Source organism: Pristis pectinata, chromosome 2 (assembly GCF_009764475.1).
Source record: "Pristis pectinata isolate sPriPec2 chromosome 2, sPriPec2.1.pri, whole genome shotgun sequence".
Lineage (NCBI taxonomy): Eukaryota > Metazoa > Chordata > Chondrichthyes > Rhinopristiformes > Pristidae > Pristis > Pristis pectinata.
The window spans coordinates 84,124,551-84,138,993 of record NC_067406.1 but is presented as its reverse complement, the minus strand read 5'-3'; the positions used below and the strand labels follow the sequence as shown (position 1 = coordinate 84,138,993).

General features: G+C 36.3%; 1 protein-coding gene across 1 annotated transcript in view; it reads left to right on the top strand.

Annotated features, from left to right (window-relative positions):
- The window catches only part of LOC127586897 (stearoyl-CoA desaturase 5-like), a 52,838-nt gene that overhangs the window by 23,914 nt on the left and 14,481 nt on the right, over window positions 1-14,443 (top strand). The window contains exon 3 of the mRNA XM_052044918.1: window positions 13,364-13,569. Coding sequence (XP_051900878.1) covers window positions 13,364-13,569 — 206 coding nt within the window. The remainder of the gene's footprint in view (window positions 1-13,363; window positions 13,570-14,443) is intronic.

Below are 14,443 nucleotides of genomic sequence, written 5' to 3'. Positions count from 1 at the left end.
CGAAGATGTGGACCACTATCCATCTTGGTGGGGCTGCTGAGGATAGTGTGACTGTGAGAGCAGGTTGGTGGAGGTTCATTCTACTGTGTGCTCTAGTGAACAAGCCAATGATGACTCTGCTCAAATGTGAACATAGTCAATTCGATGACTGGGGTTGGGGTGACTTTGGATCTGAAGACTGGGAGATATAGATTGAACAGCTTCCTATTTGCCCTATAGATGAACTCTGCTCCATCAGGAAATTGTGGTAGGTGATGTGCAGCATTGCTGTGAGAATAAATGTTGGAGTGATGACTGTCTTGACACTGGTCCACACTGAGACTGGGGCTGAGGGGAACCCACTGATTAAAATCATGGTTCGCATTTTCAACTCCTAGACTGACAAGAAGTTGAAAAGGCCACATGGCAACTGAAGGACAACAAGACCTGCTGAAGTTCCAAAAATTGGTGGGAAGGAATTCTGGTTACAAATTCACAACCCCATCTTGGGGAGGGGGAGAACCTGCCAGGGAACCTTGGAGTCCTCATAAGGTATCTGTCTAGAAGAAAGGACATTGCGATAATTAGAGGAAGCTGTCTGTCTGCCATGGGAAAGTCATCAGTAGGGTCTTCCTCAACTACCACACCCTCCCCCTGAAACACTGCGATTAGGGAAGCAGCAGTTCAGCCACCAGGAGAAGGATCCTGTCAATTCTATTCAGTTTGACTTGTACTTGAACCAAAGCACAACACTGTGCTTGACTACTAGAGATGCCGTGAACATGATCTTCACTGTACATCAACTCCAAGAGAAACACAGAGACAGCACCAACCATAATACTTGGATTTTTGACCTCGCTAAACCTTTTCAATCTATCATTTGAGTGTTTTATGGAGCATCTGACTCAAATTTGCTACCTCAAAGTTTTTTCAATCTTTTTATTAGTTTTCAAATTAATACAGATTAATATATAACATCAATATTTGTACATGTAATACAAAGATCAGGAGAACAATCATGGCATAGATAATCATTAAGAACAATAGAATATTTTTTAAATCTGTAGATCCAATGATCTCTTAGTAAATGAATATAATATAAAAGAAAAAGAAAAATTTATTATATAAATAAAAAAAGGAAAAAAGACCCAAATCAATAAGAAAAATTATGAATAATATATCAAACCAAACTAAGCTAAACAGAAAAATTTTTTAAAAAACAAACAAAAAAAAACTGGACTAAAATTTCTCAGTAGAAACAGAGCATTATGTTGTCAACTGCGTTCCTCTAAGTTGGAAAGTTATTGAAAGGGGATCTATATCATGTGAAAATATTGAATAAATGGTCTCCAAATATCTTCAAATTTAAGTGAGGGATCAACAGTACCACTCCTAATTTTTTCCAAGTTTAAACATGATATAGTTTGAGTGAACCATTGAAAAGTAGTAGGGGGTATTGGATCCTTCTATTTAAGCAAAATGGATCGTTTGGCCATTAATGTAACAAAGGCAATCATACGGTTAGCGGAAGCAGATAAATGGCCAGACTCTATCCTTGGTAATCCAAAAATTGCAGTGATAGGGTGAGGTTGTAAATCAATCTTCAACACATTTGAAATAATGTTAAAAATGTCTTTCCAATATCTTTCCAAAAGAGGACAGGACCAAAACATATGTGTCAAAGAAGCCACATTCGATTTACATCTGTCACATATAGGATTTATATGGTGATTAAAAACGAGCTAGCTTATTTTTTGACATATGGGTCCTCTGAACTACCTTAAACTGTATCAAAGAATGTCTGGCACACATTGAAGATGTATTAACTAAATGAAGAATTTTCTTCCAAGTCTCTGTAGGTAAAGATGTCTGGAGTTCACTTTCCCATTCATTCTTAATTTTGTCCAGTGATTCTGGATGTATTTTCATAATTAATGCATAGATTATTGCTATCAAGCCCTTCTAAGGATTAAGACTTAAAATTTTTTTCCATAATTTCAGTTTTGTAAGGTGTCGGAAAAGAGGGTATAGTAGCTTTTAAAAAGTTTCTAATCTGCAAATATCAAAAAGTGTGATCTAGGCAAATTGTATTTGTTAGACAATTGTTCAAAAGATGAAAAACAGTTATCAATGAATAAATCACGAAAATATACTATTCCCTTCCTTTTCCATATGGAAAAAGCTGAGTCAACTCTGGACGGATGAAAGAAAAAATTAGATTGAATGGGACTTGACAGGTTAAATTTATTCAATCCAAAAAATTTACGAAATTAAAACCATATTCGTATTGTATGTTTAACAATTGGGTTAATCATATGTTTACTTAATTTGGTAAGTGTAAAAGGGAGTGAAGCTCCTAAAATAGAAACTAATGAAAATTCAAGTACTGATTGGTGCTCAAGGTGTACTCATTTAGGGCACTGAATTACATCTGAATCTTGTGTCCAAAAAATTAAACGTCTGATATTAATTGCCCAATAATGTAATCTAAAGTTAGGCAGGGCCATACCACCATCCTTTTTTAGTTTTTGTAAATATTTCTTACTTAATCTTGGGTTTTTATTCTGCCAAATATATGGAAGAATTTTAGAATCAATAGTGTCAAAAAAAGATTTCGGGACGAAAGTTGGAATCGCTTGAAATAAATATAAAAATTTTGGTAGAATATTCATCTTAACCGCATTAATTTGGCCTACCAATGATAAAGACAGGGGACCATTTAGTAAATAATTATTAACATGGTCAATTAAAGGCAATAGATTAGCTTTAAATAAGTCCTTATGTTTCTTGGTAATTTTAACACCTAAATACATAAAATAGTCAGTTAGCAATCTAAAAGGTAATTGCCTATAAATTGGGGTTTGCATATTTAATGAAAAAAGTTTGCTCTTATTAAGATTTAATCTATAGCCAGAAAAAACACTAAACTGATCTAGTAGTGATAGTACTGTGGGGATAGATTCCTCCTGGATTAGAAATATAAAGTAACAGGTCATCTGCGTAAAGAGATGTCTTATGAATCTTCTGTCCGCGAGTAATGCCACATATATTTGAAGAGTCCTGGAATGCAATAGCCAAGGGTTCTAAAGCAATATCAAATAATAAAGGGCTTAACAGGCAACCTTGTCTAGTACCTCGAAAAAGCCTAAACAAAGGAGATCTTTGATTATAAGTAAATATTGAAGCCATAGGTGTATAATAGATCATTTTAATCGCAGATATAAATTTAGGGCTAAAATTAAATTTTTGAAATGTAATGAATAGATATTCCCATTCGACTCTGTCAAACACCTTTTCAGCACCTAATGAAACAACACATTCTGGAATTTGGGATGAAGGGGTATATATAATATTCATTAATCTCCTAATATTAAAATGTAAATAATGATTCTAAATAAATCCTGTCTGGTCTTCAGAGATAATTTGTGGAAGAACCTTTTCCAATCTAAAGGCCAATATTTTGGAAAATATTTTTGAATCTACATTTAATAAAGAAATAGGTCTATAAGATGCACAATCCGTGGGATCTTTTATCCTTTTTAAGAATTAAAGAAATAGTTGCTTCATAGAAAGATTGTGGTAGTGTACCTACTGATAGAGCATCTTTAAAAATTTTGGCTAACCAGGGAACAAGAATATCAGAAAAGGATTTTAAAAAATTCAGCTGTATATCCGTCAGGCTGGGTGCTTTAACCCGAGTTTCATTGAAAATATTACTTTCTTTATTTCTTCCTCCGAAATGGGAGCATCTAATGTAGAATGTTCATTTAAAGATAATTGGGGAATCTTCAAATCTCTTAAAAATTGATGCATTAATGTAGGATCCTCAGGGGATTCTGATTGGTACAAAGAAAAATAAAATTCTTGAAAGGATTTGTTAATTTGAACCTGATCTATCATGTAAGTACCATCTGGTTTACGAATTTTATTAATCTGACGTTTAAATAAAGTAGCTTTCAATTGGTTGGCCAATAATTTACCAGAGTTGTCACCATGTATATAAAATTGACTTTTGTTTTAAGTAGTAGATTTTCAATTGAAGATGTTAATAATAAACTATGTTGTAATTGGAGTTCTGTTCTCTCTTTAAAAAGCTCCAGATTCGGAGTATCAGAATATTTTTTATCAATTTCTTTAATCTTGTCAGCTAATATACGTATTTCGTTATTAGTTTGTTTTTTCAATCCAGCGGAATATGAAATAATTTGACCACAGGTACATGCTTTAAAAGTATCCCATATTATCCCACTGAAGATTACTTCAGTAAAATTAGTTAAAGAAAAATGAAATCTATTCTTTAATAAATTGAACGAAATCTAAGTCTTGTAATAGAGAAGGGTTAAATCGCCATTGTCTGACGTCAAAGGATACTTCTGGTAATTTAATTGATAAACTCAATGGTGCATGATCAGAAATGGCAATTGCATCGTATTTACAGTCCATAGTAAGTGGAGCTAGTCTAGCATCAATAAAAAAAAATCAATCCTTGAGTAATTATGGTAGACATGAGAAAAGAATGAAAATTCTTTATCATATGGGTGTAGAAATCTCCAAACATCTAAAATTCCAGATTCAACTAAGAAGGAATTAATAAAGACAGCGGATTTGTTTGGAAGTGCAGGATTTGACACAGATCTATCCATCGAAGGGTTTAGACAGCAGTTAAAATCTCCACCCATAATCACAGTGTATTCATTTAAATTAGGAAAAAATGCAAACAGATGTTTAAAAAATTCAGGTTTATCTACATTGGGTGCATAAACATTAACCATAACTTTTTTATTATGAAGTAGACCAGTAATTAATAAAAATCTACCATTTGGGTCTGATATTGTCTCATGATGGACAAACGAAATTGAGGAGTCTATAAAAATAGAAACTCCTTTCACCTTTGCTTGTGAATTTGAATGGAACTGTTGACCCCTCCAAAATCTTAAACAAAAACGTTGATTATCTTTCTTCCTGATGTGAGTCTCCTGAATGAAAATAATCTGAGCATTTAATCTATGAAAAACTTTAAAAATCTTCTTGCGCTTAACTGGATTGTTTAAGCTGTTAACATTCCATGAAATAAAATTAATAGTCTTATCCATTTTAACAGATTAAAAACATATGGTATGTAAAGGGTTAATCTTGGTATATGCGAGTCTTACCAGCAGGAAGAAGTAAAAAAAAATGTTCAGAGGAAATGGTTATGAGGACAATTTAGAAAAATTTGTAGTTTAGCCCAGAAGAAAAGAAACCTAAAAACAGTCCCACCCCCTCCCCCAACAGCCCAAAAACTGGCCAATAGGTAGCCAGAAAGCTCTAACAAAGCCCTCTAATTGAACTAACCCCAATTCTATTGGTGGCAGTAGTCCAAATTGAGAATATACAACCACCCATATTTTGTCTAAAGGTGAACAACATAATCCAAACAAAGATATCGAACTAACAACATAGTTGTGAGATTGAAACAGAGCCAAAGGGTGTTAACAGTCGACATTTAAAAATACAGTTTAATAATTATTTCAAAAAGAAAGCAAACGATCAGTCATTTTGTTAAATTCTTAATTATTATTATTAAAACAAAACATTAAAAATATTAAAAGGGAAAAAAATTTAAATCTAATTGGATAATAAAGCAAGTTGGTAGAAAATCAAAGGAAAAACACTGTCTCTTCTGCATTTCTTAGCTTCTAAAATTAAAAGCTAGTTCAAAAGAAATTCCTCTGCCTCTTGGACGGATTTAAACCATTTGCGAGATTTATCGGGTAGTGTAACTCTCAACCTTGCTGGGAATAATAATGCAGGATGATAATTGCTTTGATAGAGATGAGCCATAATTGGTTTGTAGGTCAGCCTTTCTTTCATAACTTGGGTGTAATCTTCAACTATTCAGAACTTCCATTGTTTAAATTGAATCATTCCACGTCCATGAGCGGTACGAATCAAGAGTTCCTTTACTGTAATGGAATCTCAGTATTACTGGCCTAAGTTTTTGATCTGGAGCAGGTTTGGATCTTAATGCTCTGTGAGCCCTATCCAGAATGGTGCCTGAAACAGGGAACATTTCAGAACCAAACACATCGACAAAAAGTTTAGAAAAGAATTCTGTAGGGTTACCAGTCTCGGTGTTCTCTGGAAAATTGATGATTCTTAAATTTTTTCCTCCTGCTACGTCCTTCCAGGTCGATGATCCTCTGTTGTTGCTTTTCCAGGTTTTGCTTCGTCGTAATTAAGGCTTTTTATCAAGTAAATGGAGTTTGCATCTCTCTCTTTACCAGCTTGGTCCGAGTTCAGCAATTAGTTGCATTTGTTGGGCTTTTCCTGGATAGAGTATTTTGTTGTCTGCAAAGTCCTTTTAAATGGCTTCAATTCCGGCAAAGCTCTGGTCAAACTTTCTATCCAGATTAGAAATAGCTTCCAAAGTAGGTTGGTCTCCAATACCTTTACCATTAGCTGACGCTTTAGATCTGGTGCTCATTTTGACAGTTAAAGATCAAGATTAACTTGTGCCAGTATTGTAAAAAGACTTATTAGAGAGTGGTAAGTAGTAGATTGAAAAGTGCCTGGACCAAAGCCAAGTTATGACTTAGTCCAACGAGTGCCACCAACAGACTCCTAGCTCACAGAAAGTTGTGTCTTGCACCTGCTGCCTTTCCTGTTTCTCTTCTAGCATTCTTCTCTTGCATCCCTGCTTATTCTCTTATAGGGCCTTACTACCTGCCCTGAGGTGCATATGACCTGACCACCTCTGCCTGGGTCGGCTGTGTACCTCTATGAAACATTTAGTGCTCAACTGTGGCTGTGCCCCATTAGCCCATCTTGATTAGGATGACTAACCCAGATTGCTGCATGTGAACAGAATGCATGGTCTGTTCCTCAATGATAGCTTGGCCATGGAATATATCATACTTGCTTGGGTTATGTGCAGAAAGGCTGAGGCTGGGTTCAGGCTGGGCCTCTCTTTTGTACTTCAGCAGACCTCTAGTCTGGATACAACTGCTTCTGGCTAACTTAATAATTACTGATGAGTAATGAGTAGGTGTAACTTCATGGAAATGATGGCTCCTTCCATCCATAGATGACTTGGTGGAAGGTTCATGTTGGAGTAATTGCATACTCGAAACTTTAGACCGATTTTTTTTTTGAGGGTACAACTTGAATACAGAAGAATTTGCATTTGTGTCAAACCTTAACAGTAGCTTGTCCTGATGTCTTTCTGAAGTGTAGTGACTGCTGTAATGTTGGTTAACACTGCAGCCAATTTGTATGCAGTGATATCCTGGCAAAAGGCAAATATAAAGGTGGAGAAATTTGGAATGCCAACTGATGGATGTAATTCTGGAGACCTTGCTTGAGCAATTAGTGAACAATTCTTCCATCTTGAACACTTTGTTTCCATACATGCGAGTAAGATTTAGTAGGGTAGCTTGGGCTTTTGTCCTGAGTGTGAAGCTTGGGTTGTTGATCTGACTTCATTGCTTAATTTTTAAATCCTGCTGCAATCAATTTATAACTGAGTAGTTTGCCAAGCCACTACACAGGTTATTAGTAGTCAAACACTGTGATTTTGGTTCAAGTACAAACCAAACTGAATAGAATTGACAGGATCCTTCCCTGAAAGGCATTGGAAAGCAACAGTTCTATCATAAAGCACAAAACTACAGATAGCTATAAATCTGAAAGAAAGAAAAAAAATATTGGATGTACATCTACCAGTTCAGACTATTCGTAGCCTAGCTCCTCTTAAATATTTAGTTTACCAGCGGTTATTTGCTATGGAACAGTAAGTGCATTGGTGTTCTAGCCTCTCTTATTGGGTTAATAGGATGCCAGTTATGTGCTGTAGTTCCTCAAATATTTAAACAACCCTGCTTTATATACAGTAGATTGTGTGACATTTTTCTGTAATTGTATGGGGCAAATGTTGGTGAAGCTATTTGGTATGTGAAATGTGTTGAATTAGTCGGTCTTCCTCGTCCCCTCCCCCCCCCCCCCCCCCCCCATTTTGTTAGATTGCTGCACTAAGAAGGTGAACTATGCACTGGTGCCCACTGGGCAAGGAATAAAAGGGTGTACAGTGCTGATGTGCCAACTCTTCTGAGGATAAGGAATATTTTTGATGTACGAGTGTGCAATCCTGAGGATGATTGAACTGGTATTGATATCGTTGCCACTTAGTGCCAATGCCAACATGCTTTCTTAACCCCCCCACCACCACCATCACAGGTTGGTGATTAATTCTCTGAGTTCGTGGCAACTACACACAGGAGCATACCTTTTTCCTGCCTTTGGTGTTTTCTACAGAGATGTGAAGTTTGACTATGTGAATCTGTTTTCGTTTACTCTTGGATTTGGTACAATGCCCCACTAACCACTGGGTCCAACTAATGTCTGAGTGGTTACAGTTCTGTGCAAATGTATCTAAATTATTGGTAAGATGTGCTGTAGAGAAGCTACTAGAGGATGATGTAATGGAGCCAAGCCCTCTTATTCTCTGACTCCTTGCACTCCTCAGACTACTGCTGAAGAGTTTAGTGCAAACTTCTGTTTATTGTTGTACAGAACTTTGAGTATTTGAATATCTTGCACCTGTCCTGTGTACTTTTACAGCAATAGAATTTTACGGATCCAAGAAAGCTACAAGTAGCTTTCACCATTGGCAGGCACTTTCTTTATTCCATTGAAATCCTAGGTCACTTGTAATTATAATCATTCTGCAACCCTATTAGTGCATGAAAATAGTGGTTGCCAGTTATTGAAATGTTCAGAATGTGTTTTGATTTATTTCTGTATCTTTTATGGAATAATATTTTCCTGTTTGTGTAAAACAGACAAGCTCATATATTCCATCTACAGTGCTATCGCATTTGGCATCTGAATTCTAGTTCCTGAGGCCATTTGTCGTCAAGCATTTAATGTATGTGCAAACTGCAATAAATCCTGCTGTAGTCATGGTCACAGCTTTCACTGACGTCTGTGATATATCAAGGTGTGAAATTTTTGGCCTGTATGCACTTGGCCCCAAGAGGAAATTTACCTTGAAGTTGTAGACTACTGTTGCTCTACCAAAAGGTAGAGAAATGCTAATTGTTGGTTTAATAGGCTGAACCATTTCGTAGCACCAGCAGGCTGAAGAGCAGCAATAAAAAGTCTTGCTGGTGAAGAAGCATTTGGTGGCAGGGAGGTTTCTTAAAACATTATGTTAATACAGAAATAATGCCTAGGAATTGGGGGACGGGGAACTGACTGTTGAAAACTGCATTTGTGACTTTTTTTTAAATTGATGCTTAACTTGTTTGTCTGCAATTTTAATTGGGCTGTTGACCTTAAGTTGGTGAATTCACTGATCATTGGAAGAATAGAGTGGAAAATGCCATCCGTGGTGCAGAATATGTGCTCTTTATAAACAAATTGTACATAAGAGTGAAATTAATGATTAATTATAGATTTTGTACTTGGTGGGCTGTGTTTCTTGTACCTCCTGTGAACATGTTGCATAGGTAGGGATGACCAGTCAGAGATGATTAAAAGAGATGTCAGTCAAGGTAAATATTTGGGAGATTTACATGATTAAAGAGGTGGAATAGAAATCCCAGCAGAGCAAGTTTGCCTTTTTGGTCCACAGCAAGTCCTGATTCTTACCAAGGTACTTCTGACCATGAAAGATGTTGGTGCTTGGGAATGGAGCATCCTTAAACTTCACATCGTGTGTATTGGCTCAAAATGGTTCCAGGTCAGACGTAGAATGCAACAGGCAGTTTTGTTTCTTTTCTCCTGACCTTTGAGACATGATGTTTGTTTCACTTCCAGTGACAAATGTTTGTTCAGGTTCTAGTGATTATAATGCAACTTGGCTTGGTGTCCTTAAAAATGAAACATCTGAAAACTTGTTGAGTGAAAGTTGGTTTCTTTATACAAGAACTTGCCAACCAGGAGCAACAGTAGCTCATTTGGGCCACTGAACCTTTTCTGCTGTTAAGTAAGCTGATGGCTGATCATCCATCTCAAGTGTCATCTTCATACACTATCCCAATTTCTCTTGATTTCTGTGATGTGTAATTTTTTTTTAAATCTAATTTTGTTTTTGAATATATTTAACACAAACATCCATAGTTATCTGGTGTAAAGATTCTGAAAAATTCATAACCAGTTGAGTAAGGAAACTTCTCTCTATCCTAAATGGATAACTCCTTTTTCTCAGTCTCTAACCTTTAGTTTTAGTTTCTCCAGTAAAGGACAACACCTATCCAGCATGTATCTTATGTTGCTCAAAAATTTTCTGATTCATTAAGATCACACCATCCCATTCTAGTGAATGCTCATTACAAGGTTCCCTACAACACAATCAGGTTCTTCTTTGGAGAAGGAAATCAAAACTTTGCATTTTATTCCAGTTGTGATCTTGCCAAGGTCTTGTAATTTTCGTAAGACTACTCTTTAACTCAGTCATATTGTAATAGATGCTAACGCAGCATTAACTTTCCTCTTGGCTTGCTATACTTGTGATTCCTCAAAATTCTTTTCTCAATTAAATAGAAAAACATGTTTTATTTTTTCCTTCCAAAATGGACAACTTCGCATATGCTCACATTATTCCCTATCCAATATGCTCTTGCTCACTCGTTTAACCCGCCTATATTACTCTGGAAATTCTATTTCCTGCTCAGTTTAATTTCCCGCCAAACCTTTTGTATCATCAAGGAGGGTGGATAAGTTGCATTTGGCCCTGTCATCTAAGTCATTGACATTGTAAATAACTAATCCTTGCTATATTCCACTATTTGCAGCCTGCCAACCCACAAACAATTCCTGTATATTTGTATGTTTTTGTCCATTAATCAATCCATGCCAGTGCTTCTAATCCATATCTTTGTGCCCTAACCTATTATGTCATAGCTAATCAAATGCTTTTTGACAACCTCATTAAACCTTTTTGTTTCTTCTTAGTTACCCTGTTAAAAACCTTTTTAATGGATTTGTCAAACATTATTTCACTTCCATTAATCCCTATTAAATTGTGCACTCTCTGTCCTTCATGTCAAGAATTTGAGCCTTGATGCTATAATTTTAATAGAATCTAGCCATTTGCTTTCTTTTCATTTCAGACTAACTGGCTTAGTTTACTTCTCTGCCTTTTCTCCCCACCCCCATTATAAATCACATTTGTTACCTTCAAATCCGCAGAGGCCATTCTTAAAATCTAGGGAATTGAACAAGATCAAAACCAATACTTCTATCACTGTTGCACCTCTGTTAAACCATAAGCTGTAGTCCATTTGGTCCAGGAGAGATCTTTACTTTAAGGTCTTTCTTATTAAACCTCCCTGGTTCCCCAGTATTTCCAGAGTGGCTTTGAGACTTTCACTGTAAAAGTAAGATGCAACATATTTGTTGGTCTCTGCTGTTTCCTTATTTCTTGTTATAATTTCTCATCAAGTGGGAGCCATGTTTACATTCACTCATCATTTTTAATCTAATATCTTTAAAAAAATTACATTATTCTTGTCTCTTGCCGGTTTATTCTCATTCTACTTTCAATTTCTTGAATTCTAAAATCCTTCCTTGGGTTTATTACTTTTTAAATATAGAAGGCCTTGACTGTAATTGATGTGGACCACATTTCCTGTGGGGCTTTTATCCCTTAAGTAAGTATATATTGATTTAAAAATTATTAATGTTTCCTCCATATATTGATGTAATAACAGCAATTTATGATCCATCTACTGCAAGTACATTTCCTGCATACATCAGGTAAAACTTGTTTCCAGTGGGAACCTAGAGTTGATGGCACTATGGAGGGAGTGGGCAGAGGGAACACTGCTTTGCATCAAGAGATTTAACCCTTATGGAAATAGATTCTGCTTCACCTTCCTCCCCTTCACATCAAATGTTTGGGAGAATGTATCTGGAAATTCTATTTCTATGATGAAATCAAGAATGGACAAAAATAGCTTTTAAAGCTGATGACATGTATTGGGAACAAAAAAACAGAACAGCATCAATCATCCAAATACTGTAAAATAGAGATTCTTGATCACTGATTCAATGCATGAAACCACTTTTTCCAAGTTGGCATAGTATCTTGTCCCAGAGGCTTAGTTTCTAATTTCTGGGTTTGAGATTAGAGCCCATTTTGGGTACAGAATCTCTTTTGAGATTAGTAATGACAAGGTGAGGCCTTTTTTTATTTTTGTTTGCAAATGACAACAAGTTTATTAGATCCTGACCAGAAAATCCATTGTGTGCTTCAACAATATCTTCTTGTACCACTAGTATTATGCAAGGTTAAGTCGTGAATCCTGACTAGCATTTATCTCCTCAGTCATGCTTTTAAAACCTTTTCACCAATTGCATTTCTAATCTGAGTGTCCTTTTCCTGAACTCTTATCTGCCTAGATTCTTTGTATATTTGCGTAATGAATAACTTTGTCAGTTCTGTGTCTGGCCATGCCCTTCACAAGCACCCTGGCCTAGCACTTTTACAACCCCTCGTCTTTCAGGTAATGGGGCCAGTATTTGGCCGTTCATCTTGTTCTTGCATTAGCTGCTCAGTTATGGTGAGCAAATGGAAATTAAGTGACTACTTTGGGGAAAACTGTATTTAAGTGGTGTTGAGCTTCTGTTTGCCCATTGCTTTAATCCTCTGCCCACTCCCAGTTCTGTCCTGTCTCCTGCAATGTTCTACTGAAGCACATCCTGAATTTTACAGAACTCTACAGTGTTATGAACTTAAGTTCCCAGGCAACAAGGAAATACAGCAGGCAGTCTGTGGGGTCTGGTGTGATCATAAAAAGCCTTTGTCAGTACGATTGTATCTTTAGGTATAACAAAAAAAAATCACCATGGATTTTCTAATATTTTGTTAAGACTTTCCAAGTCCTAACTGTGCCACAATTCATTAGTAGAATGCTCAAATTTTGATTTTTTTTAAACTTTTAATTTCTTGCAAGTGGATACAGTATGCTTTACAATGGACAATTTGTTAAGGGTATTTCTCTCCACTGTTCCATGTTTTTTTTATTACACAGGAACAATGACAATTGTGTATCCCTGATATACTAATTTGGCTACGCTTTCAGAAGGTACAAGAAACTGAATTACCGTGGCTATGAATTACAGAGTGACCCAGTTAACTTAGTCAAGTAGGAAATGTTTGATGTGCAGAGCTATGATTCTGACCAACCTGACACTTGGCTCAGGAGGGATTTAGTCACTTTATTATTAATGGGAACTCCTACAGTTTTTGATCCTTATAATGTGAGATCCTGAGTCTTCCTGTGAGCTGAAAGCATGGTTTTCTTAGAATTGCACTGTATTTGTAAGATGACCTGGAACAGAGATACAGCAGTCTTCAAAAATGGCTGGGTCTTTAATCTGTTTTCATGTGTTTCCTTAGAATGACATCTATGAGTGGTCTCGGGATCACCGGGTACATCACAAATACTCAGAATCCAATGCCGACCCTCACAATGCCACTCGTGGGTTCTTCTTTTCTCATATCGGCTGGCTGTTTGTTCGTAAGCACCCGGATGTGGCGGAAAAAGGAAAGAAACTGGATGTCAGTGACCTCCTTGCTGATCCTGTTGTTGTGTTCCAGAGAAAGTAAGCACTGTGGAGTGAGGGAAAAAATTGGGAATATATTGCAATACTTGCTTGCTCTGCTAATATTAAATATTGAGGATTTTTTTTTCCCTTTTAAAGAGACTTTACTCAAGTAATCTGAAATGTAACCTGGTGTGTTTTGATCAGCTGCAGCTGGGGTGCTCAAACTATTACTCTATCCTTCCCTCAGAAGCAGTGAGCGTATGTTGTTAATGGTAGACTTTCTGGTATTTTTATTCCAACAACAACAATGAGTAAGTGGTATTACAAACTTGTTTTAAATAAGTAACTTTTTGGTCAGTTAGTATTCATGCCAATGTTTTCACTTTAGTGTGGGCATTCTGAGCTATTTGCAACTCAACTGATAAACACACTCGCACTTGGATTCCATCCCCTATCTCAGGCACTGATCAATATTATTTGTATCATTCCCTACAGCTGATGTGATGAGGCTTGTGAGCTACTGTAACTTGCAGATGTCTCTGTGGTAATGAAGCTGAAATTTTTAACATACTGTGTCATTTCAGAGTTGCATTGCCTGTCTGCGTTAGCTGAAAATGTCATTCAGACGTTTGGATTTCTTTTACTTCCGCAAAATTAAAAATTTAAGCCAGCTATCTGCATTACTTTGCAATAACGAGCTCATCAAATTACTTTTTTTTTAAAAAAGTGCACTTGCCTGTCAGAGCAGTGCTTCTCAAAATCATGACTGCTGCCTCCTGTGCTTGCTGAATACTGTTGGAAGTGATCAAATATGTGCTCGATGATCGTCATTAGCAATAAGGAAGAATTTTTTTTTAAATTTTGGGTATAATGTGTTACAAAATACTAAGCAGAACTTTTTAAAAATTAAACCTGTGGAGCAAATCTTCAA